Raw genomic sequence first — 22,717 nt, 5'->3', positions numbered from 1 at the left:
GATATAAGTAACTTGCCTGAAGGTAGATAATGGAAGCTAAAATAATTCCTCCAGAAAATGGATTACAGCACTCTTTATGGAAACTGCTCTTAGCTGCCCTTGTTATTGTAAAAGTGGTTTCTTTCGCGGTGGTTTTATTTTTGCGTTTTTAAACTCGAATTTAACATCACGCGAAAATGTTTTGAACTCGCCACTTGTTTCAACGCTATTGCGCACATGCATACACAAAGATTCCGTATATATAGTGTATTGATGGTCAACAGACACACAGCGATACCGCGCAATGTAGGTACAAGCATGTTATAAAGTACTCGAGAGACGGGATTTCAGGTACGCCTGCCTTTAATTCTAATTTCTATTTAATAAATAAAAGAATAATTGGATTAAAGTTTGGGTTTTCATGTGCAAAATAAAACAGTTTTTGCCGACTGAATTCACAGATTTTGCCGACCGCTAATTTAAACACACGCGAAAAAGTCAGCACCGATGGAAACCGCAAAAATATCTGTACACGAAAGAAACCACTTTTACAGTAGTTCATCTCTTCCATATGAAATGCTGTCAGACATTTGCAGCCTTTTGGCCAACAAAATATTTCTGTTCAGAAAGATATTGTTATTTAGGACATGGATGTCCAGCACCCTTTCTGTATGTAGCCATACATCTTTTGTTTCTTTTAAAGCTTCTAATAGAATTGTCATACTGCTTTTGCTTCTGATGTAACCATTTCTCGCATATCATGTGGTTTTCCCCATAGGCACAGTTGTGGGGACTTCACAAGTCAGGCAGGCCCACGGACGGCCGGGCACTCCTCCCGTGACGCTGACAGCAATAAGCAACCCCCGGTCTCCGGGAACCCTTACCTTGGTGTCTCAGAGCCCCAAGCCGGTGCCAAGTGGTACACCTCTGCAGCAGCTGCCTGGTTACACCGGTACAGTGGCAGGAAACCTTGCCTCACAGCTGGGGCAACAGAGGGTACTCCTGCAGCAACAGGTACTAAGCAGGTGCATTGTGCGAGACATAAAAAGGGAAAAAAGTTGTGAATATCTTACAGACATATTGTGTTCCCTTTACATACCTTCTAAAACATTCACCTTCTTGAGCTTCTGTACAACTTTTGAATATTTGGATGAATATTCTTTGAAAAACATTGGACAAAAAGTTGTGATACTTGCAGATGGCAGTAAAAGGAAAAAACAACAACAAAATGTTACACACATCCACCTAGTTTTATCTATAAAACAAAAAGCTCAACATTCCTAGAAGACCAGAGGAACCATTTAATTGGTAGACTGAAGAAATACATCTCAACTGTTGTGATTAAATGTAAATTGAAATGCTTTGCTTCCCAGAGTATTTTTAGTTTTTTACCCCCCAGGACCTTCATATCCTGCCCTTTCCTTTTTGCTTTGCACAGAAGGTTTCTGTAATTTGTTTTTTTCTTTTACATCAGGTAAGTGGAGTGAATACCAATGGCAGGGCTCAGCTGATCACTACACAACCAATCACTGTCACTCAGCAGTCTACTGGTCGTCTATTAGCAGGGCAACTCCGCCAGCTTCATCAAGGTCAGTGTGTATTGTGGAGTCACTTCTCAATCGGCCACTTTTATCTTGTCAACAGCGTGAAAGCTGTGACACTTATCTTGTATCAGCTGTTTGATCGCAACAAGACTAGCATTTCAACTCATTGGGGAAAGTGGGAACGAATACATGTGCTCTTCTTTTGATTTTGGTTCAGTTAATACTTGTTATTGATGATAAACCTTACCATGGTAGAAAAGGTCCCAAGGACATGCCAGTGAGAAAATTACACATTTCCTTGTGAGCTAGTATTTACCATACAGTCTTCTTGATCCTAGGTAGCTGTATGTGATTCTTCCAAATAATGTATGGAAGTATTGGATGGAAAGCACAGAGTTCTAATACAACCATGACTTCAATTTGTTTCCACGGCCAGGTGGTATTGTTCAAATCATCCAGACGTCTGGAGGGCAGCAGATAATCCGTCCTGTCCAGCTGACATCACAGTCCAACCTCGTGAATGCGCAGCGGGCCCCAAACCCTCAGTCCCCAGTGGTGCAGAGGCCGGGCACTCCGCAGATGGTGCTGTCGCAGCTAGGCACGGCAGCCCAACTGCAAGCAGCCCAACAGCTGCACCAATCCATTCAGAGACAATTGACTGACCAGGGAGTGAGCCCCAGTCAGGCTCAGGCCGTAGCCTCGCAGCTGTCCAAGGTCACCGCCCAGTCACCGATGCAACTGCAGCAGCGGCAACTGGTGTTGCAGCAACAACAGCAGCAACAGCAGCAGCAGCAACAAGGGCAACAAGTTGTGCTCAATGCCAAAGGGACAAGTGTGCAGAAAGTGCCAGCAACACAAACTCTTGCAAATGTGACTATAGTGAGCTCATCGTCCAGACCCAATAGTCCCTCTGTGACCATTGTGCAGGCTCCCAAGACGGTTAACGCTGCAAGCCCTGCGGCCAGTCCCTCGCCGAGCTCCTCCGCAGGTCCTGCAACAACTGTGACAGCCACATCAACAGCAACCACCACGGCGGCTACGACGACAAGTACAGTAGCAAAGGCAGTTGTGACAGCTGCAACAAAAGGTACAGACATTTTAGTGTTCTTGTGTAACATGTGTTCCCTTCAAATTTCTTGCATCTATGTTGCTCCTCCAAATTCATACATTCAACTATTAAATGATACATGTACCTCCAGCTTTCATACATTCACTTTCCTTCTGTGTTAGCAGCTTTTTATCTTTAAATTTCCATTTGTGCTGTGTTATGTGATTGAATTTTAACCATGGTGATATAATTATGTTGGGGTAATGTACGTTGCATTTTAAAATCATACTAAAATCTTCATTAATTTAATCAGCGTGAATCAATGAAATGCAGTGTAGTTGACTAGATCTGTAGGTAGTGGTATGAAAAAGATTTTCAAGGAAGTTTGCGTTGATTGCTAATTTTTTTTTTCATTAAAAATAAGATTTTATATCAGGAGGGGTAGAAATCATCGGATTATGTGCTGACACTCTAAATTTGATTATTTCTGTGTGTTTCCTCTGCACATTACATGTTGGTCTGCAGTCATTTGCAAGTGTTTGTCATGCTTCGTACCCTGTTACACCATCTGTTGCATGCTTCCTGCCTGTCCTTGATTCACACACAGTACCAGCTGCTTCCTCCGGTTCCCCTGTGACTCCCTTCCCTCCTACCTCTCAACCCAGTAGGCCTCCACTCGCATCTGTCAAGATGCCCGTGGTTAGGCTTAAACCTGTCAAGTTGTCCAATGCCAAAGGTACATTCCCACCATACCACTGCGTCTTTCTAACTGGCAAGCCATCGCCTAACAAACTCCAGCATTAAATTTGTTGATTTTCGGTTTTCTAACCTGAGTCATGATGTTCAGGGCTCGCACACAAGCCCAGATGCTTGCATGCTGCTTCTACTAACTTCCTTTTCATCTGCCTTCAGTTATCAAAGGACTTTATACAGCCAATAAAGCATTTGACCATCATTAGCTCAAAACTAGGGACAGAAAATACCAAGGATCCCTGTTACACATACGAGAAAACGGACCTCAGGCCTGCCTCAGGTTGGCCTCAGTTCGGCTCTCTCATAACAGTCACAGAAAAACTAGGGCCGGCTTCTTGAGGCGGTCTGAGGCTGGACCCGGCTATGTGTAAACGGTAAAGGGCCAGAGGCCAGCTTTCAGACTGCAGTTGACTAGTCACATGACCCTCTGCAGGGGTGAGAGCTCGGTAGAGTATTGAAACCAAAAATTCATTGCTTGAGCTGGCCCGAAGCTTATGTGAGCAGTGCGCAAGGCGGCCTCAGTCCGGCCTCGGACCGGTCGTGAAAAGCAGGCCTCAGGCCGCCTTTCATGTGTAACAGGAGTCCTTGCCTCACTGCGGAAAGCTCCAGTTTTGCAATTTAAGGCGAGACTAAGGGATCCAAATGGCGTTCATCCGTCGTCCGTCCGTCGTCCGTCCGTCATCCGTCACAAATGTTAAAGTTTACCTGCAAGACTCTCTTGTGATGCATAACTTGGCAACTGTTACAGCAATGGCAGCCACACTTGGGTGATAGAGGCACTAGGGGTATCTTCATGTTATGGTGTTGTTGGAGGTCATGTGATGATGTCAAAGGTCATTTGAGGTCATATATTAAAGAGTACTGTAAAACATGAAATATTCGCGGCATGAAATTTTCGCGAATTGGAGCCGAAAGCCTTTTTCGTGGCATGAAATTTTCGCGAATTGCTACTGGCATTCAATGCATGTAGTGTAAACAAAAGCTTTCGCGTGCATTTTAATTTCGCGAATTTTGGCGCTCGCGAAATTCGCGAAATTAAAATGCACACGAAAATTTCTCGTTTTACAGTATGTGCAAGACTCTCTTTTCTATGTTAAAGTTTACCTGCAAGACTCTCTTTTGACAAATAACTTCACATAAGTTGCTTGGATTACAACCTAACTTGGGTCATAGATGCACTGGGGGTACCTTCATGTTATGGTGCCGTTGGAGGTCACATGATAAGGTCAAAGGTCATTTGAGGTCATACGTTAAAGTTTACTTGCAAGACTCTCTTATCACACGTAACTCGACACATGTTGGTACAATGGCACTCAAACTTGGGTGATGGATGCACTGGGGGTACCTTCATGTTATGGTGCCGTAAGAGGTCACATGATAGTTTCAAAGGTCATTTGAGGTCATACGTTAAAGTTTACTTGCAAGACTCTCTTATCACTCGTAACTCAGCACATGTTGCTACAATGGCAATCAAACTTGGGTGATGGTAGATGTCTCTTGGGAAGTTTAAGGTAACCACACGGTCAAAGGTTACAGACGGGGGTCAACGAACTCTTAGGGCCCAATGTTAAGTTTTTAGGGCGCATTTCGTTTATGGCTCATAACTTTTGATCCCTTTGTCCGTTTGTGACCAAACTTAAATGGAAGATGTCCCTTGGGGAGGTGAAGGTCGTCACAAGGTCATAGGTGACAGACAGGGGTCAACAAACTTTTAGGCCCAATGTTATGTTTTTAGGGCGCGTTTTGATTGTGGCTCATAACTTTTGATCCCTATGTCCGTTTGTGACCAAACTTGGACGGTAGATGTCCCTTGGGAAGTTAATGGTCATCACAAGGTCAAAGGTCACAGAAAGGGGTCAACAAATTTTTATGGCCCAATGTTAAGTTTTTATGGCGCGTTTCGATTATGGCTCATTACTTTTGATCCCTTTGTCCGTTTGTGACCAAACTTGGATGGTAAATGTCCCTTAGGGTATTGAAGGTCACCACAAGGTCAAAGGTCATAAGCAGGTCAATTAACTTCTGAGAGTTATAAAAAATATTAATTCCTTGTACGGGAATGGGCGAGACACAATTTGGCGATTTCCTTGTTTTGTGTACATAGAGATAAACATATTAGAGTGTACTAGAGGCACAACTAGTCATACATGCACCCGCAAAAGTCTGTGAACTAATTGAGGGCTGTCCATCACTGGGGCAGGAGTTGAAGCCAGTACCAGGCCTAGTTCAGGATCAAACTAAAGCCATCACCACATCTTCATGCTTACATTGTTGCCTTACAGTTTCAAGTTTCTAGTCATCTGGGTTGGATTTTTTTTTTTCCCAACCAGATTTTGACCCAGTTGTAATGTGCTTGCACATTCACTGAATTATTTTGCTGGGGAAAAAAAAAATGAAACCAGAACAAAGAATGATAAGTGCGTGATATTTCTGTATTTTTTGTATGCACAAAATAATGTTTGTTTGTTTTGTTGGATGTTTTACTTTGCTTCTTTTTTTCTATTTTTTTCTCTTGTCTTCTCCCATTTTGCAGAGTCCCTCTATTCGGGCTCGACATTTTTGTTGCAAACACTTATGTTGGTAGGCTGTAGTGGATGAAACATGCCCCATATATTTGTAGCATACTTACACAAGTAGTTTATTTTGAGTTGACCATCCGTATCTGCACAAGCGGATTACATTTTTAATTTTTTTTTTATTGTCATTACATGGCAGAGCCCTTAGTGTCATTTATAGGTTGCAATTATTTGCATATATAGCCAAGATGATAATAAAACTTGCATGCCTATAGTAGGTAATTATTACTATAATGAATGTGATACTAGTTATACTCACAAATTTAAAATTGATTTCTGACAGTGCACCACACACTGCTGTCAGCACTTTGTGCAGTTTCAAGTTGCTAGAACCACAGATCAAATTAAAGGACAAGTTCACCTTCATAAACATAAGGATTGAGAAAATGCAACAATGTTCGTAGAACACATCAGTGAAAGTTTGAGGAAAATTGGACAATCGATGCAAAAGTTATGAATTTTTTAAATTTTTGTCTTGGAACCGCTGGATGAGGAGACTACTACAGCTTGTGAGTCATATGCGTACAACAGTATAAAGAAAATGTAAAAGAAAATTCAACATATTTTCACTTTTTTCACATAATAAAAGAGCACTTGACTTGCCTCTTTCTAAAGGCAGGGGGAATAATATTACCCATAACATTTGTCGGTAACGAGTCAGGGGAATGTATACTTTTTTCAAAAGATGGAATTTTGTGAAATTCTCTTTATATTTTCCTTATATTGTTGTACGCATGTGACATCTAAGTTATTCATACATATGCAGTAGTCTTCTCATCCAGCGGGTACTGCACAAAAACTTCAAAAATTCATAACTTTTGAACGGATGGTCTGATTTTCCTCAAACTTTCAATGATGTGTTCTACTAATATTGCTACATTCTCTCAATCCTTATGTTTATGAAGGTGAACTTGTCCTTTAAGGACTTCCAGATTGATGACGAGTCCTTGAACAAGCACTTAGTATTTTTATACCCCTGGCAAATGAAGATGGAATAGGTTATATGGGAATCAGTCTTTGGTCGGCCTGTTGAAAAAATTTGTGGATTAAACTACTCCCCCAGTTTTCAAGAGATTGAAATTTAGCACACATGAAAACTCAAAAGTGAAGTTGTGCAATGCACTTAACTGTAGGATGGCCCCCAGATCAGGAAAAAAATTGTATGTCATAGTCCGTGTTGCAATATAGCACTCATTGTTGACAGTACATTATAATGTATAAAATAACTGGTTGTTCTTCTCGGCACTGTACCAGTACAGAAGTGTTGGGCAGGGGTGTTAAAGGACAAGTTCACCTTCATAGACATGTGGGTTGAGTGAATTCAGCAATTTTAGTAGAACACATCAGTGAGAGTTTGAGGAAAATCGGACAATCCGTTCAAAAGTTATGAATTTTTGAAGTTTCTGCTCAGTCACGGCTGGATGAGAAGACTACTATAGCTTGTGATGTCATATGAGTACAACTACATAAAGAAAGTATAAAGAAAATTCAAGATATTCTCACTTTTCTCACATAATAAAAGAACACTCGACTTCTCTCTTTCAGAAGTCATGGGAAATAATATTACCCCTAACATAAGTCAGTAACATGTAGAAGAAATGTGCACTTTATTCAAAAAGTCAAGTTTTATGAAATTCTCTTTTTATTTTCTTTATATTGTTGTACGCATGTGACATCATACACTGTAGTAGTCTTCTCCTCCAGCAGTGATTGCACAGATACTTTAAAAATTTTGAACGGATTGTCGGATTTTCCCCAAACTTTCACTGATGTGTTCTACTAATATTGTTGCCTTCACTCAATCCACATGTATATGAAGGTGAACTTGTCCTTTAATCACTTTCACTAATATTTTTAGTCTCTTTTGCTCCCCATTTTTGTTTGCAGTCTCAGATACATCCAAAGAGGAGTCGAAGGAATCAAAAGAAGCAGCAGAGAAGCTGAAAAAAGCTGAAAAGAAGAGGAAATCATCACCGCTCTATCTAGTATGCATCTATTCCAGGAATATCACTCTGAGTTTATCTGCAGACTATTTGAGCAATGTGTTTGATTTTGTGCTTCCTTTTGTTCCAAATGAATTATCAATTTATCCAAAGTTTAAAAGGTCAGGCAAGCATTATCCAGCTTTTAGGTTGCCTTGGATAACACTCACTAAGAGAGTATGCAGTAAATTGGTATACAATTGTCAGTAAATATGAAATGTAACTACTTGCATCGCTGTTTGTTTTGGACTTAAAGGTAGGGGATACCTTTTACAGACCTCCCAAAATGCAGCAAAACATTGAATATGAACCTCAGGGGACTTGCTTAGGCCACTGCTTAGGAATTTGGAAGTCAACAGTTATCTAAAATTTGAATAATGCACAAAACTCAGCTACTCAGTAGTTCTGTGTGTCAGCCACACTTAAGCCTTTTTGTTGCAGTCTTCTGTATTTGTTATCTATAAACACAAATCTAAAAGTACAAGAGCAGATGTAATAACATATAGAGTGTGTGGCAAGAATGTATATAGAAATGAGGCTTGTGTTGATGAACTTTCTTCACAAAATATATATGATGAACACACATGCAGTGCATGGGTCTGCAAAGCTAGCCTTGTAATGTACTGGAATTTACGGTGAGCCCCGAAAAAAATTCAATTCAAAATCTAACGGTTAAAAAAATGTACTAAATGTTACCTTCCACTTCCAATACTTTATGGGAGTTTCTAAAATGATACTCTCTTTAACATACCACTGTATTTATACAACTCTTCATTTAAGGCATGCAAATGGGATTCCCTACCTTTAAGAATTATGTCACATATGTATATCAACCTAACTTCATTTCATTGGTTATGTGGATTAAAACAGGATTCTTTTATCCTTAGGCATCCAGAAAATGATAAGCAAGCTTCATGCAAATATAAAATTTGTCACATTTAGTCAGAATATGAATAGCGGGCAGTTTAGGTAGGGAACAGATGATCTGTGGTAGTGATGCAAGCAATGATGTATGGATGTACTAAGTGCTTGTTTATCACATTTTTAAAAGAAAATCATTTCAATTGGATGGTTATATATATATATATATATTCTCTGGATTATCATCACAGGAATCCCTGGAAAAGCTTAGGGTCGAGGAACGCAAGGCGACCCTCTCACGCATCGCCACCTTCAACCAGCAGCGCTGCGCTGCTAAGCCAGTGTACGGGCAGGACCTGTTCTCCGCCGTCTCCCTCTTCCACACCTCGCGGCCCGCTGGCAAGAAGCGCCCATTCGCCAATGGGGTGGGGCTGGTGCATTGCCACCATGCCCTCATTGGCGATGCCCTGCGCCGGGTGGAGGTGGCCTACAAGAAGACGCGGCACCTTCACAGCCTGCTTCACACGCCGGAGGATCGGCTGAATGAACTAACGGAAGTCTTCAAAAGGTGATGGATCATTCTTTCAGGGTTTTTGGGGAGGGTTTAACATGAAGCCTTGCTGTTTAGCACCTTTCAAAAAATTGATCAATCACAAGTAAAAGCAGCATTTTCCCCTAGTATTATGATTTGTAGATCAGAACATTGTGAAGTGATGGGCCAGTGATATGTTGGCACAAACGTATACCTTGGACAACTGCAAATCTTTTTTCTTTTGAGCATTCTAGGTTTAAAGTTATCAATCAACAGCAGTATGACTTCTGGCAAAAACGAAGTTTATCTTATTTTTTGAGCTGTGTAACGCCTCATATGTTTTTGCAGTCATGCATATGTCAAGATGTTTCTTCCTAATTAGGTGATGTGGCAAATATGCTCTCGCTTCTTGATTAAAGTTTTTGTATTTCAGGAGCTCCTTAAGGTGTTAAAAAAAAAACATAAGATACTCCAACCATCATTTGGCCAAAAATACCAAAGCCAGCATAACTCCCTCTGTGAATGTTGGCTGTGGCACTGGCCAGAAATTAAACATTATACTGGGCAGCTCATTATCCATTGGCTTTGTGTGCCTATTGGGGAACGTCTCTCTGGTAATACAAACAACATATTGTGAAAACTGTGTAGTCAGTGAGAAGGTTAGCAAATATTCCATTTCACTATGATTACAGTAGTTAATTAAAAATTTGTCATTGATGCTTTGGACTATTCCATCAATCAGCCTACAAACTGGTAGTGTTTATGTTTCCAGTGGAGAGTTGTGTGTGTATTGTGACCCATGATCATTAGTTTCTTCCGATGTACTGCTACTGTGTTAACTTGTTAGTTGCGTTGGCCGCCTCCGCTTTTTTCACTGACAGCATATTAAAAGGTAAACCTCAATGAAAGTATCACTCAAAGGAAACAGAGAATGGCATATTAAGAAATATTGACAAACCACGTTTGAAGTATTTGTGCTAGAAACTTATGATGTGGTTTTCATACTTTTAAGTGATTTATTTCCGACGAGCAAATACTGAAACAAGGTAACTTAATCACATAGGAGTTTTCCTTGTGTGTGATGCTTGAATCCCTTCCATCATTGCACACTAACACACTTGCATTTCCTCCTGTAGGTTCTCGTTTGTTGTGCCGACAGCCTCCGCCCCTCCAATCACTATGCATACGTCCCACACCCCGCCTTCGGTGGTGAACCAGGAGCGACTACTCAGGGAGAGGCTGACCCGGGATGTGCAGCCCAAGACCTGGTGTCTTCATCCCATCGAGAACCACATGAGACTTGCCTTCCCAGAACTACGGCTCATCCAGTACGACTGTGGTAAGAAAACTGACCCCATTGATGTGTACTGGGGTTCTAGGACCGTTACCTCCTGGACAATTACCCCAGACCCTTCCTATAACCCTAACCTTAGTCCTATTCCCGAACCTAATCCTAACCCTAACCCAATCCTAACCCTAACCCAAGCTCTAACCCTAACCCTAACCCTCATCTTTATCTTTACTCTAACTCTATCAGTAACCAGTATTTAGCCAGTGGGTAATTGTTCTCTGGGGTAATTGTCCTGATATGGTGTACTGGATAGATGTAGTCTGTCAACTCCAGTCTTTCAACAGTTTCTTTGGAAAAGACTTTTGTTTACTCAGTTTTATTATTGTAAGCTGCACAATGTGTTACAAACCCACTTAATCGCTTGCCATGAGCAACTACAAATCAATGCAGAGCATGTTGTATGAATAGGCACTTGTCTGTTTAAAGTATGGAACCCTTGCATGGCTCGACACTAACTTTTTTGTTTGGTGGCCCGATGGGGCCACCAAAATCCTAAATTTCAAATTTTGGTGGCCCGAGAGAAAAATTTGGTGTCCCGAAAAAAAACCCAATAAAAAACATTAAAAGTCCTTTTTTTTTAAATGAGTCAAATATTTAAGATTTATGATAGTAAGAATTAGAAGTTGGACATATCTACTCATAAATAAACTTCAACAAACTTGCAACACTCACTCTCAGGCATTTATTCAGTCCTTTTCATCCATCCTTTGAACAAATCTAACTGCTAATTTCCGGCGCAAAAAGTTACGAATTTATTAACATACTTTTTCAAAAAAATTTGGTGGGAGGCCACCAAATGTTCCCTTTTTTGAAATTTTGTGGCCCGACTTTCATTTTTGGTGGCCCCGGGCCACCGGGCCACCGTTAATGTCGAGCCCTGCCTTGCCAGAATGCTTTCTTGGGCAGGAGTCAAAGATATTTTCTGTCATACCCTGTTGCAAAATCCTAAACTGCTTGTGAAGACTTGCATAGGAGTTCTTAAATGTGACATTCTATGGTACAAGTAAGGTATAACACTGATATACATGAGACTTCCACAATTGTCAAATTCTTCCAAATTATGTAGCAGTGTGAAGCCAAAACATTTTGCTGGTGATGTCCTATTAGGAAGTCAGTGGTCAAAGTCTACTGTGTGTTTTGACCGACAGGCAAGCTGCAGACACTGGACATCCTGCTGAGGAGGCTGAAGAGTGAGAGCTCTCGGGTCCTCATCTTCACCCAGATGACCAAGATGCTGGACGTCCTGGAGAGGTTCCTCAATCACCACGGTCACATCTACCTCAGACTGGATGGCACCACCAAGGTGGAGCAGAGACAGGTCAGTTTTTCTTTGTCCACCATGGCTCATAGGAGAAAGGACTCAAAAATACTCTTAGCAGAAATCCTATACTACTTTCCTGTGGTAGAAAGTGTGCACTTTATATGTTGAAAGTGTTGTACGCAAACCTTTCTGCTAGAAAGAGTAAAAATTGTAATCAAACCAAGTGCAGAAACTGCCAATTTGTAAGGCAGTAGTCATAGAGGTATGCACAATGAAGGACATACGAGTAAACCTTGATCTTTTGAGTGCTGTGAATGATCAAACTACATCACTCTGCAAGCCGTCTTAGTGAAAAGCCATGGCTCCTTGTAATGCTTTGCATACTTCAAATCATTACTATACAATAAATGTTAGTTGTAATCCTGACTCCATGGAGTGGGTGGCTAGAGCCCCATTGTAAGTGTACTGATACCACTGTCTTAACCTTATACGTTTATCGTCACAGATCTTGATGGAGCGTTTCAACAAGGACCCCCGCATCTTCTGCTTCATCTTGTCCACCCGTAGTGGAGGCATCGGGGTCAACCTGACGGGAGCCAACACTGTGATCTTCTATGACAGCGACTGGAACCCAACCATGGACGCACAGGCCCAGGACAGGTGTCATCGCATTGGTCAGACCAGAGATGTGCATATATACAGGTCAGTCATATGTTACATCTCCCTATCTCTATCTCTCTCTCTTCATGTCACACTCTGATGAGACCAGGGACATCCCCCTCCCCGTTAAGTTGAGGATTTGTGTGAAAATCAAGGACATTGTTTAGCCATGCTTTCTGTGAGGGGAAGTCTCTAATTCTCTGATCAATCCACATTTAAGTTCACATTAAGTGTTGGATGGAAAGTTTGTGACCTCTTCTTGTGTGTGTATGTGTTGCACAAATGGTAGACTATCAGTGAAGCAGGACCCTATTTCATAAGAAATACAAAAACAAACAAACAAACAAACATACAAACACATAGAAGGCAGAAGATTGAAATGAAGTCGGGTATCAGCCAATCAGAAGTGACTATTTAGAAACTTATATTTGGTTTTCTGACTTATGTTTGATCTCTATGTTTATGCCACAGAGACCAGGAGAAGAGAAGAAAAAGTCTTGGGTTATGCTTGTGTGCACTTTTCTTCTTTCTACTAAGCATTAGTCATGGATAGGAGTGATAAAGTTACCTTGGTCGAAATGCTGAAATGTACCTTGTTCTGTGTGTGTAAAATAGCACACCCTCATCCAATTTAGTCTGTTGGGTTATTTTATTGCAGGTTAATCAGTGAGATGTCCATTGAAGAGAACATCTTGAAGAAGTCGAACCAGAAGAGGCTCTTGATTGATGTGTCCATTGAGGGAGGAAACTTCACTACCGCCTTCTTCAAGAAGGTATGTCAGCGCCAACAATTTTCTAGTGTATGAATGTTTGTAAACATCAAAGCTCATGAAGTACATAGTACATGTTGATTCTGGCACAGTATCGGTAAAGCCAATTATACACATTCCAAAGAATATAAAGAGGAGCTAATCAAACTTGCCTGGGTTAGTTCAACTAAGTAATACATGATAGGTTTTAGTGACAGTCCTTGCATTCTTGTCAGCATTTTTAATTGAAGTAAAGAAGTATTGTGTGGTATGTAAGCATTCATATTTCAGAGATTTGTTGATGTATCTGCTGAGCACAACACCCCTCTTTCTCTGCTGCCTTCATATCACAGAGAGATGAATCTAGTCAAATGGAGCAGCATGCAAGTAATTACCATAGCCTAATGAGCATAGAGCGGTGATCAGTAGTGTGTCTGCCTCCAGATCCAAAGGGCTCAGGTTTGATTTCTGATTCTAACTGAGCAATGTTGTGTGTAATTGTTCCTTCCCTTCTGCTAGTATAGTAATAGGCAAGATATAGGATAGGATATAAAATGAAGGTTCTGTGTGTGAGAGAGTCAGAACTCTCGCACGCATAAGATGCTGCTTCATTCATAGTAAAGAGCAGGATGCATAACCTGGTGAGTGGTCCCGCCAACTGGACCCCATGGAAGACCAGCTAGTGCAGCTGAATATGGGCTATCCAGCCACCATTTCAGATGGAAAAATGAATCCAACAAATCAACAAGCACTGATTATTATTGAGTCATTGTAGTTACTGGTTTCATCATTGTGCCACCCTCATTTCAGCACACCATCCAAGAGATCTTTGAGCTGTCCAAGGAGGCAGGCCAGCTGCAGAACATGCTGGACGTACCCCAGGAGGTCTCGAAGGAACCCGTGAAAGAACCTGTCAAGGAACCCCTCAAGGAACCCGTCAAGGAACCCGTCAAGGAACCCGTCAAGGAACCCACAAAGGAACAAGTGGAGGGAGATGCTCCCAAACCCCTCTCCCAAACAGACCTGGAGAAGGTAAACAATCATTGCAGAGTTCAGAAACATCCAGAAACACTCCCAAAGATATCCACAAAATTTCAGATCTGTATGTCTTATTTTGCATTGGAGAACCTTGTGTTGAATTGTAGAGCAAACTGGCTGGGGGTGATAAGAGTGAATTCCTTGAGTGCTCTGTACTCTCAAAACATCTTATTCTTGGAAAGCAAGTTCATGTATTATCAAAATCTCAAATTGAATGTCCTGAAATATTCTCAAGACACCTCCCACTCTCAGTAATAGGGCTATACCATCTTTGTGCATTGGAGCAATCAGGTATACACGTTTGTTGATGCTCTTAGAGTTAAATGAACACATAGTTATGATGAAAGCGGAATGTTTCAGACTAGAGTCTCTGAGAAAAATCAGTGAAGATGTCACATTTCCTTGGCTGTGTCTGAACTATGTGTAAAGAAACAAGCAATAGCAAAATTCCTTACTTTCTCAACTTTTAGTGTGCCAAGCACAAAGATTTTTCTTTGATACTTTCAAATTCTTGGGCTGATTATGATGTAGCCATTATGTAACCAATATCTAAATGGTCTAATTTTCATTTCATAAAGGCATTCTTGTCTTCGCAAAAGGTACTGTAAAAGAGGAAACTTTCGCAGTGTTGAAATTTTTGCGCATTTCGCGCAACCAGAAACTAGCATGAAAATAAAAGCAGGCAAATATTTTTGCTTGTCATACGTTCCAGTAGTTGTCTTGATTCTGTGGAATTGAAAACATGCAAACTTGTCTTATTCTGCCAAACGCGAAAATTAGTTACACGAAAATATCCACTTTTACAGTAATTCTTGGTTTGTTGGTCAGTAGTGGTATGTTTTGTACCACAAAGAATTGTACCTGTGCAAGAAAGTATACACTTTTCATCCCTATTTATGGTTTTCCCAACCAGGCACTGGCCCGCGCGGAGGACGAGACGGATGTTAAGGCTGCGTCCAGGGCACACGCCGAGCAGGATGCAGAGCTGGCGGAGTTTGACGAGAGCATACCGTACGAGGGCGAGGAGGGTAAACCCAAAGAGGAGACCTCCAAGGTGGAGATTGAGCTGGCTCAGCTGGATGAACAGGTAATGGCTTTCTATTAGAATTGCAACTGTGAACATTGTGTGTGTGGAGTGAGGGCAAGTTGTTTTGATGGATGATGTGAATTTATTTCTTGAAAGTGAAAATGCACTGTCTTGTTTTCTTATGGGGAAAAAAAGGTATCAGTTAAGGTAAGATAAAGTATCTGTGGTTTTGCACCGATATGCATTGCATAAGAAGTCTGGATGCAGAAGTTGTCAATTACTTATTACAATATCATGCCATGTTTTGTACATGTATGCAGACATGGCATGAACTTTAAGCTAGAGATTAAAAAAAGAAGAAAAAGAGACCCAAAAGTTTAAAGGTCCAATAGATATCCAATTGCAGTAGAGCCAGGGATGAAATTTAAGACTATTGGCACTGTGAATTTCCTCTGCAGAACTTACCATTGCGATACGGAGAAAGCACATAGTGATGATGAAATCGGAATGTTTCAGACTAGAGTCTCTGAGAAAAATCAGTGAAGATGTCACATTTCCTTGCCTGTGTCTGAACTATGTGCATAGAAATTCATCCACTGAAGGATGCCAGTTCAATGTTTGAATTTGTTTTGTATTGGAAGCAGTAGGCCGTGTCCTGCGAAAATACTTCTAATGGGAAAAATTGTGTCAGGCCGCTGTGTTTATCATGCCAGCAGCAATATATGTTCATTACTTCATTTTCCTCATCTTTTCAGCACCCTTGTCGCTCTCAAAATATGATTGTGTATTCATTGTTTGAAATTGTATGTCCAATTGTTTTTTATAGTTGACCCCCATCGAGAGGTACGCTGTCCTCTACTTGGAAGAGACTATTGAGCCCATTACTACCGAGCAACTCAAGGAAGCCGAGGTTAGCCATGACTGTCTCAATCAACTCTTCTTGTTCTTGATGTTATAATCCTCTGGTTTAGAAATAGAACATCTGGAAATTGTGATGATTTGACAATAGGCTTAGGTTTTTTTTTTTCTTTTAAAGAAGCTTGTATTTTCCAGTAGATATTGGTAGCTTTGTGTTTTCTTCTCTGTGTGAATGACATCCACTTTTTTATTAGTTACACAGGTGAGAAGTTTTGTAATCAAAGAAAATGGTGATAATGCAATACACTCTTGGCAATCTACCTCGAATTGACTTGGTACCATGCTGTGTATGGGTGTTATGTCTGTTGCCTCATAATGTTTCTTGGTTGTCTAAAACAGGAGCAGGTAGAAGCAGCCAAGCGGGACTGGGAGCTGGGACGTCTTCAGGCCCTCAAGAAGCAGGAGGAGAGGGAGGCAGAATTGGAAGAAGATGAAGTCCTCTTCACGTACTCAAAAGAAGATGCAGACAATCAGGTGCATAAAGCTTCTAGGAACAGCAAGCGGAAAGACAGGTCTAAGGGGGTTGTGAGAGATGGTAGGCAAGGTAGGAGGAGCAGTAGAGAGGTTGGTAGACAGGGCAGCAGCAGGGAAGGGAGTAGGGCTAGTGGTAGTAGGGCAGGCAGCAGGGCTAGTAGTAGGGCAGGGTCACCCCCACACGTCTCGGACAGACCTACTAGGAGCAGGAGTAGAGCCAGCAGTGGAACATCCGTCACTGAGGGCGAACTTCCACGGAGGACCCGAAGCAGGACCAACAGTGAGAGTGGTTCCGACAAGCTGCCGTCCCCCCGGCCCGGGGACAGAGCGAGCAGGTTTGCTGAGAGGGAGAAGAGGAGGGAGATGCCGAACATGGGTGCTGTTGTTAGAAGCAGAAGCTCTGAAGACAAAATAGCTAAGAGCCCAGAGAGAAACGTGCCGAAACGCAGGGGTAGTAGTTCAGATGCAGCTGCAGCAGATGTTGGTGGTAGAACTCTGAGGAAAGCAAAAAGTCCTGACAGGGGAGGAACTGATGGGGGGATCGAGGGGTTGCCTAGATCCAGCAGCAGGACTCAACGAAGTCGCAGGAGAAGTGGCTCATCATCTGATGAGTGCAAACAAGGTGGCAACCTCGAAGCTGTCATTGAAGTCGCACAAGGAACGTCCGATAAGTCTACTGCGAACGCAGAGACCGAAAGCAACCACATGGACGACTCTGCTGGTCAGACACACATTCCTGTGAACCCGGGATTGCTTGTGGTCACCAATCCCATCTCGAGTGATGAGGTCAAGGACAAGGACGCAGAGACGGAGCAGGTGGAGAAGAAATCTCGTAATATATTCGAACTGGTCGACTCTGCTATGCGAATGAAGGAAAAGGTCACAGAGGACCAGTGTCCGATGGAAGTGAGCAAGGCAAGCATGCCCTTGGATGACCGGTTTGAGAAGCTCAAGAACCGAAGTCTCTTTGCAGATTTGGCAAAGAAATTCAAGAAGAAGAGCATGACATCCAAGCTGGCTTCTGTTGAGGAGGATGGGGAGAGCAGGGCCAGCTCTGAGGGAACTGAGCTCAACTTAGAAGCTGGTACTACCAGTAACATGGAGACGGAAGGCAATGAAACCTTAGACAATGACAACTCCAACACACCTCATCTTGCAGAATTTGAAGTTGAAGTTGAAGTTGAAGTCCCAACTACGTCTGACAATACCTCGTGTGCAACTAGATCAGAAAACAATGCAGCACAAGATGTTGAGTCGGTAAACACCACTCCTGTGGATGAAGAGAAGGCAATCATATCACCTGCTGAGGAGCCTGCTAGGATCAAAACTCCACCGCCCAGTGAGTTGCCACCAGATGATGAGAGTATAGATGCCAAAGAGGACACAGGAGGTCCAAGTATTGAGGTTAACACTGCTGAAAGCCAGAGTACTCAGCCAGCAAAAGTGCTCACGAAGGACATTCCAAGTGAACATGTGCCCGAGCCAAAGAGCCCCGCGGTGGAAAGTGGAGGGGAGAGGGTGGAGGAGACTGATGAACTTTCTGAGCCCATTCCAAAGGATGACCAAATGCAAGTAGACATAGGGGCTACCACAGATGTTGTCAGTCCTCCAGGATCTGCGGAGGAAGAGCCTGTATTGCCCGATAAAGCGAGTGCAGATCGTGAGGTAGTCATTGCTGGAAGCACCGAGAGTAGAGAAGAGCCTGCCGAGGAGAGACGGTCTGATGAGGCAGATGCAGAAATGAACAACCAGGTAGACATTCTTGCCATTCATTCTGTAAAGGAGGATGTTCCCTCAGCCGTCCAGGAACCGATAGATGAAATGGAAATCATCCATGAGACAATGAGGGACATGGGAGCAGTGAGTGAGGAGGAGTCCAACAGTGTTGCGCGCGAAGAAGAAACCCAGGATCAGTCTGAAGACAAGATGGAAGTTGATGCAGAGACTGAAAGTCATGCAAAAGTGCCACTTCTTGATCTTGCGTACTTGGACTCTGAATCACAAGATCTTGTCGATGACATTTCGTCAGTAGTAGATACAAATGGCACCGAGTCCCCGCCAATAAATTTGTCTAATTCCGACACTCATGAAAGGAATGATGGTGAGTTGTCTGAAGAGGAGGACCCTGTGATATTACCCTCTCCACCAAAGCCGATGAGAAGAGTGCGGGAGATTCTCAACTTGACCCTTCCTGGGGAGAGACCTGTGAATCCGGACATCGATGGACCATCTTCAAGGACCAGATCCAGGAACAGCAGTGACACGGTGCGCACGCGGTCCCGGGCCAAGCCCTCCTCCTCTCCCGGTCTCAGCAGTGTTTTCACTCCCCTCCGAACTCAAAAGCCTGCCAGCCCCAGAGGTGGGGCCAAGAAAGCCGTGGCCCTCGGTTCCAAACGTAGCCCTCGCCCTGCTGCCTCAGATTTGGGCCTCCAAACACGGATGAAGAGAGCTTTGCGGTCGGTAGACTCTAGTTGATCTCTGCTCATGACATAGACAATAGATATGGGTAATATTTTTGTGCGTTCATGTCTTCTGTGTATTCAGTGGATTTATGAGTGTTAATTATCGCCGATGAATGAGACTAATTATGTATTTATATCAGTGCGTCAAGTGCCAGATGATTGAAAGGTGATTATTAATCATATGATAACAAACTTTACCCATAGAAAGTGAATTTTCACAAGATGCCAAGTGAATAATCAACCTTTATTGTTGCGCCATTGGCTGGCAAATTATACAAATGGTCCCAAATCATTGTAGCAATTTATAGTGCGTGGTGTGCGTAACATGTCAGATACAAGGCGTAGATGCAAGGTAACATTCAAATGACATCCCCAGAATTTTTCCTTTTTGTAGACTACATATTTGAAGGTATGAAATTAATTGCCCACCACCTCTATATTATACTCCCTTTGCAAAGGTACATTGCCATCTTGTTGAGGTTCACTGCAATATAACCATCATTTGGGAGATCAGTCAACAACAAAACCATATAAATGCATTTTATTCAAATTTAGCATAAATCATAACATTAGATGCTGAGTGCAGTAAAATAACTCAGTTGTCATATTTTGTTAAGTGTTAAGCTAAATGTTTTGGTTGCAGTTGGGCAATATATATCATTCGGATGACTCCGAATGTTTTTAATTGAAGAGATAATGATTTCGGTTTCAAGTAGAGCGTACCTGTGCAGTGGACAACCTTCGATTTAAGTCAAACCTGAATTCACAAACTGTGGAGAAGACGATTGAAAAGTGTTGAATGTGATACCAATCTCATCAGATCTACTCTTGCGATATCCTTGGTAATTACATTCTTACTTATGAAAATGGCTGACTGTAGTTTTCATGGATAATCTTAAAAAACAAAAACAGCAAATTAGCTGCCATGAACAAGCTCATGTATTTATTCTTGCTCTCCTGATTTCATCGTGAGATCTGGTCATTCTTTCATAGTGTGCTGGATTGTCATGGTGTATTCCCATGACATGCCTTTGAGACGATGAATGCAAAAGTGGGGAGAAATTTGGAAGGATTGGTTTTTCAAGGTGCATCACAAAAAAAAAAAGCAACTGGAGTGAATGGTTGGGGAATGGGCAGGTGTTCATGTGTTAAGTGTGACCAAGATTTCCTGGAGTTTGAAAAGAAGAGGTGGGGGAGTTTTAATAGAATCTTAATATACTGTATGTGCAAGTTTCATTAATATTTCCATATCCATCTCCTCTGGGCAGCCAGTGCATTATGGATGGATATTCAGGAATTGGTTCAGGGGAAGGGGCAGGGCATGATGTTTCTGGGAGCATTGCCTTCAGTGGCCATAGACATGTCCAATACCCGCAGTTCTAATTTTGCTTTATTTTCTTGCATTTTTGGTTAACCATTCAAAATCTCTGTGCATGACTTGGATTAGCATGGTTCTTCGCCCGGGTGCAAAGTCCTGGCCACAGCAGTGTGCGATATCACTCAGAAAAGTCGAAGTCAGTTCACATGCACACATCACGTTTTCCCGTTGTTTTGTCAGTGTACCACCTGACAGATTAAGAGGTTCTTTTGTAGTTTTCATTTTCAACATCTTGATTCCTGCATTAGGATCTGCAAAGGCAATTGCATCTTGCAAGATCTGTAAAACCATTGAATGTACAACTTGGAACACAAGTGTGTGATGTAATTGTTATATTGAAGGATAATTGAAAGATATTCTTGTTGTTCCATGCTTCTGAAGTACTTATCTAGTATTTGCAAAATAATAGTGGAGATATATATTTTCGATAAAAGTGCCAGCATCGTAGTCAGTTAAGTCAAAGTACACTGTTATATTTTCACGATTTGAATTGAGTAACTTGGCAACAAAGTTGTGTTATTGACATTGTCAAACATAAACATTCAAAATGTTATATGTTTGCTTCTCTGTATCTTTTCATTGTTTTACTTACAATTATGTTTGTATGTGAAGAAAAAAAATGTGGACTAAATTTGAATTTTTCAAATGAAGAAAAGGATGTTAAAAGAAACTATGTGTGACTTGTCTTTCTTTTGTCTGCATGTGGTGTGGAGTTGTTGGATAACCAGGCTTGGTGTTTTGAACATATCCTAAAACCTCCAAAATTTAACAAAGTACACATTCAACATTTTACTTACCTCTGTAGAAAATTCTTTCAGATCGAATACATTTTTATTCCTGTTCAGAGTGTTTGTAAAGTCTTACACCAACTTTTGGCATGAATGGCCCTTACCAACGCCAACTTGGTTTCCAGCCAAAAAAATTGTGGAAAATAAAAAGAGCCTTCTTGGGATGACAACCATTACACCTCAAAGTCTCCATGCATCCACAGGGTTAAAGGGTGTTTGTGGAAAAGCATGGGCAAAACTCTTGTGCCAGCTTTGAATGGCTAACAGAGCAAGAAAAAAGACAAAAGAAGAAAAAAATGAAATTAAGAATGAGGAATTCTCATTTTGTATGGATGACACCAACAACAAACCTTCAAAAGGATGTAAAAACTTGTGGTTATGATTTGAACACCGAAGCCTGTTCCATGCAAACACACCCTGTGGATAAATGAGAGACAGACACCCATATAAAGCCTTCAGCAATCTTTGGCATTGTAATGCAAATTATTCCAAACATTATTAAGGACACTCCATCATACATTCACATTTGGGCTGCCAACCAGATGTACATAGATTTAAATATAACCTCCAGCGTGTTTGGCAATGTATACAGTGCACTCCTGTTGTAACGAACACGGTTATAACGAAATGCTGGTTACAACAAAGTAAAAATTCAGGCCGTAATATTATCTACTCTATGTATTTTTAGTGTTTATTTATTCGGTTATTACAAAATTTCAATATTGCGAAAGAATACTGCCAGTCCTGAGGACTTCATTATAACAGGAGTCCACTGTATGCACAATTGATGACCAAGTTGTGCTTATATATTGGATAGTACAACTATCCGTTAAACAGAGGTGATGTCATTGTAAAAGTACTATTCCCCTACATTTTCAAGTTGACTTTAACAAGTAAGTAAAATCAGACTGACAGAATTGAAGACTTATTTATTATTCAAGAAAATTTTCAAATTTCAAAATTTCATTAATTGATCATGGTAACAATTAAACTTTTACTGCATATCCAACAGGGAAATCTTGTAACAAGCTGTTTGGGAACACTGAAAGTTCCCTATTATAGTAGGGATGAAAACCAAGAAAATATATAGGAGTGTGACCTGCAAAAAAACCTTGAATTGCGTATCTTGCTATATCGGACCTTGTTACAATGCGGTTCCAATGTATTAGCTAAGTAGCTCTGGGGAAGATATCAGTTCATGACATTTGCTTGTGCTACAGTTGCTCCCATAAAATATCTGCAGGCCAAGCCAAACATAAATTCTACCCACAGACATAATTCTAACCCTATTCCTAATCCTTGCATCAAACAACCTAAAACCCTATTACAACCCTAA

At 41.5% G+C, this 22,717-nt stretch overlaps 1 protein-coding gene across 1 annotated transcript in view; it reads left to right on the top strand.

The window, feature by feature from the left end:
- Positions 1 to 22,717, top strand: part of LOC139733006 (helicase domino-like) — a 77,193-nt gene that overhangs the window by 32,820 nt on the left and 21,656 nt on the right. Inside the window, 13 exon segments of the mRNA XM_071643849.1 lie at positions 758 to 993; positions 1,454 to 1,568; positions 1,960 to 2,610; positions 7,788 to 7,885; positions 8,995 to 9,311; positions 10,412 to 10,614; positions 11,775 to 11,944; positions 12,393 to 12,589; positions 13,206 to 13,320; positions 14,107 to 14,328; positions 15,248 to 15,421; positions 16,188 to 16,271; positions 16,619 to 16,753. Of these exon segments, the coding sequence (XP_071499950.1) occupies positions 758 to 993; positions 1,454 to 1,568; positions 1,960 to 2,610; positions 7,788 to 7,885; positions 8,995 to 9,311; positions 10,412 to 10,614; positions 11,775 to 11,944; positions 12,393 to 12,589; positions 13,206 to 13,320; positions 14,107 to 14,328; positions 15,248 to 15,421; positions 16,188 to 16,271; positions 16,619 to 16,753 (2,717 nt within the window).

The sequence above is a fragment of the Diadema antillarum genome, unplaced genomic scaffold (assembly GCF_040938485.1).
Source record: "Diadema antillarum isolate AM-2024a unplaced genomic scaffold, OU_Dant_1.0 seq00000459_RagTag, whole genome shotgun sequence".
In the NCBI taxonomy this organism is placed as follows: Eukaryota; Metazoa; Echinodermata; class Echinoidea; order Diadematoida; family Diadematidae; genus Diadema; species Diadema antillarum.
The sequence above is the reverse complement of the archived record's forward strand: the minus strand, read 5'-3'. Positions and strand labels throughout refer to the sequence as shown.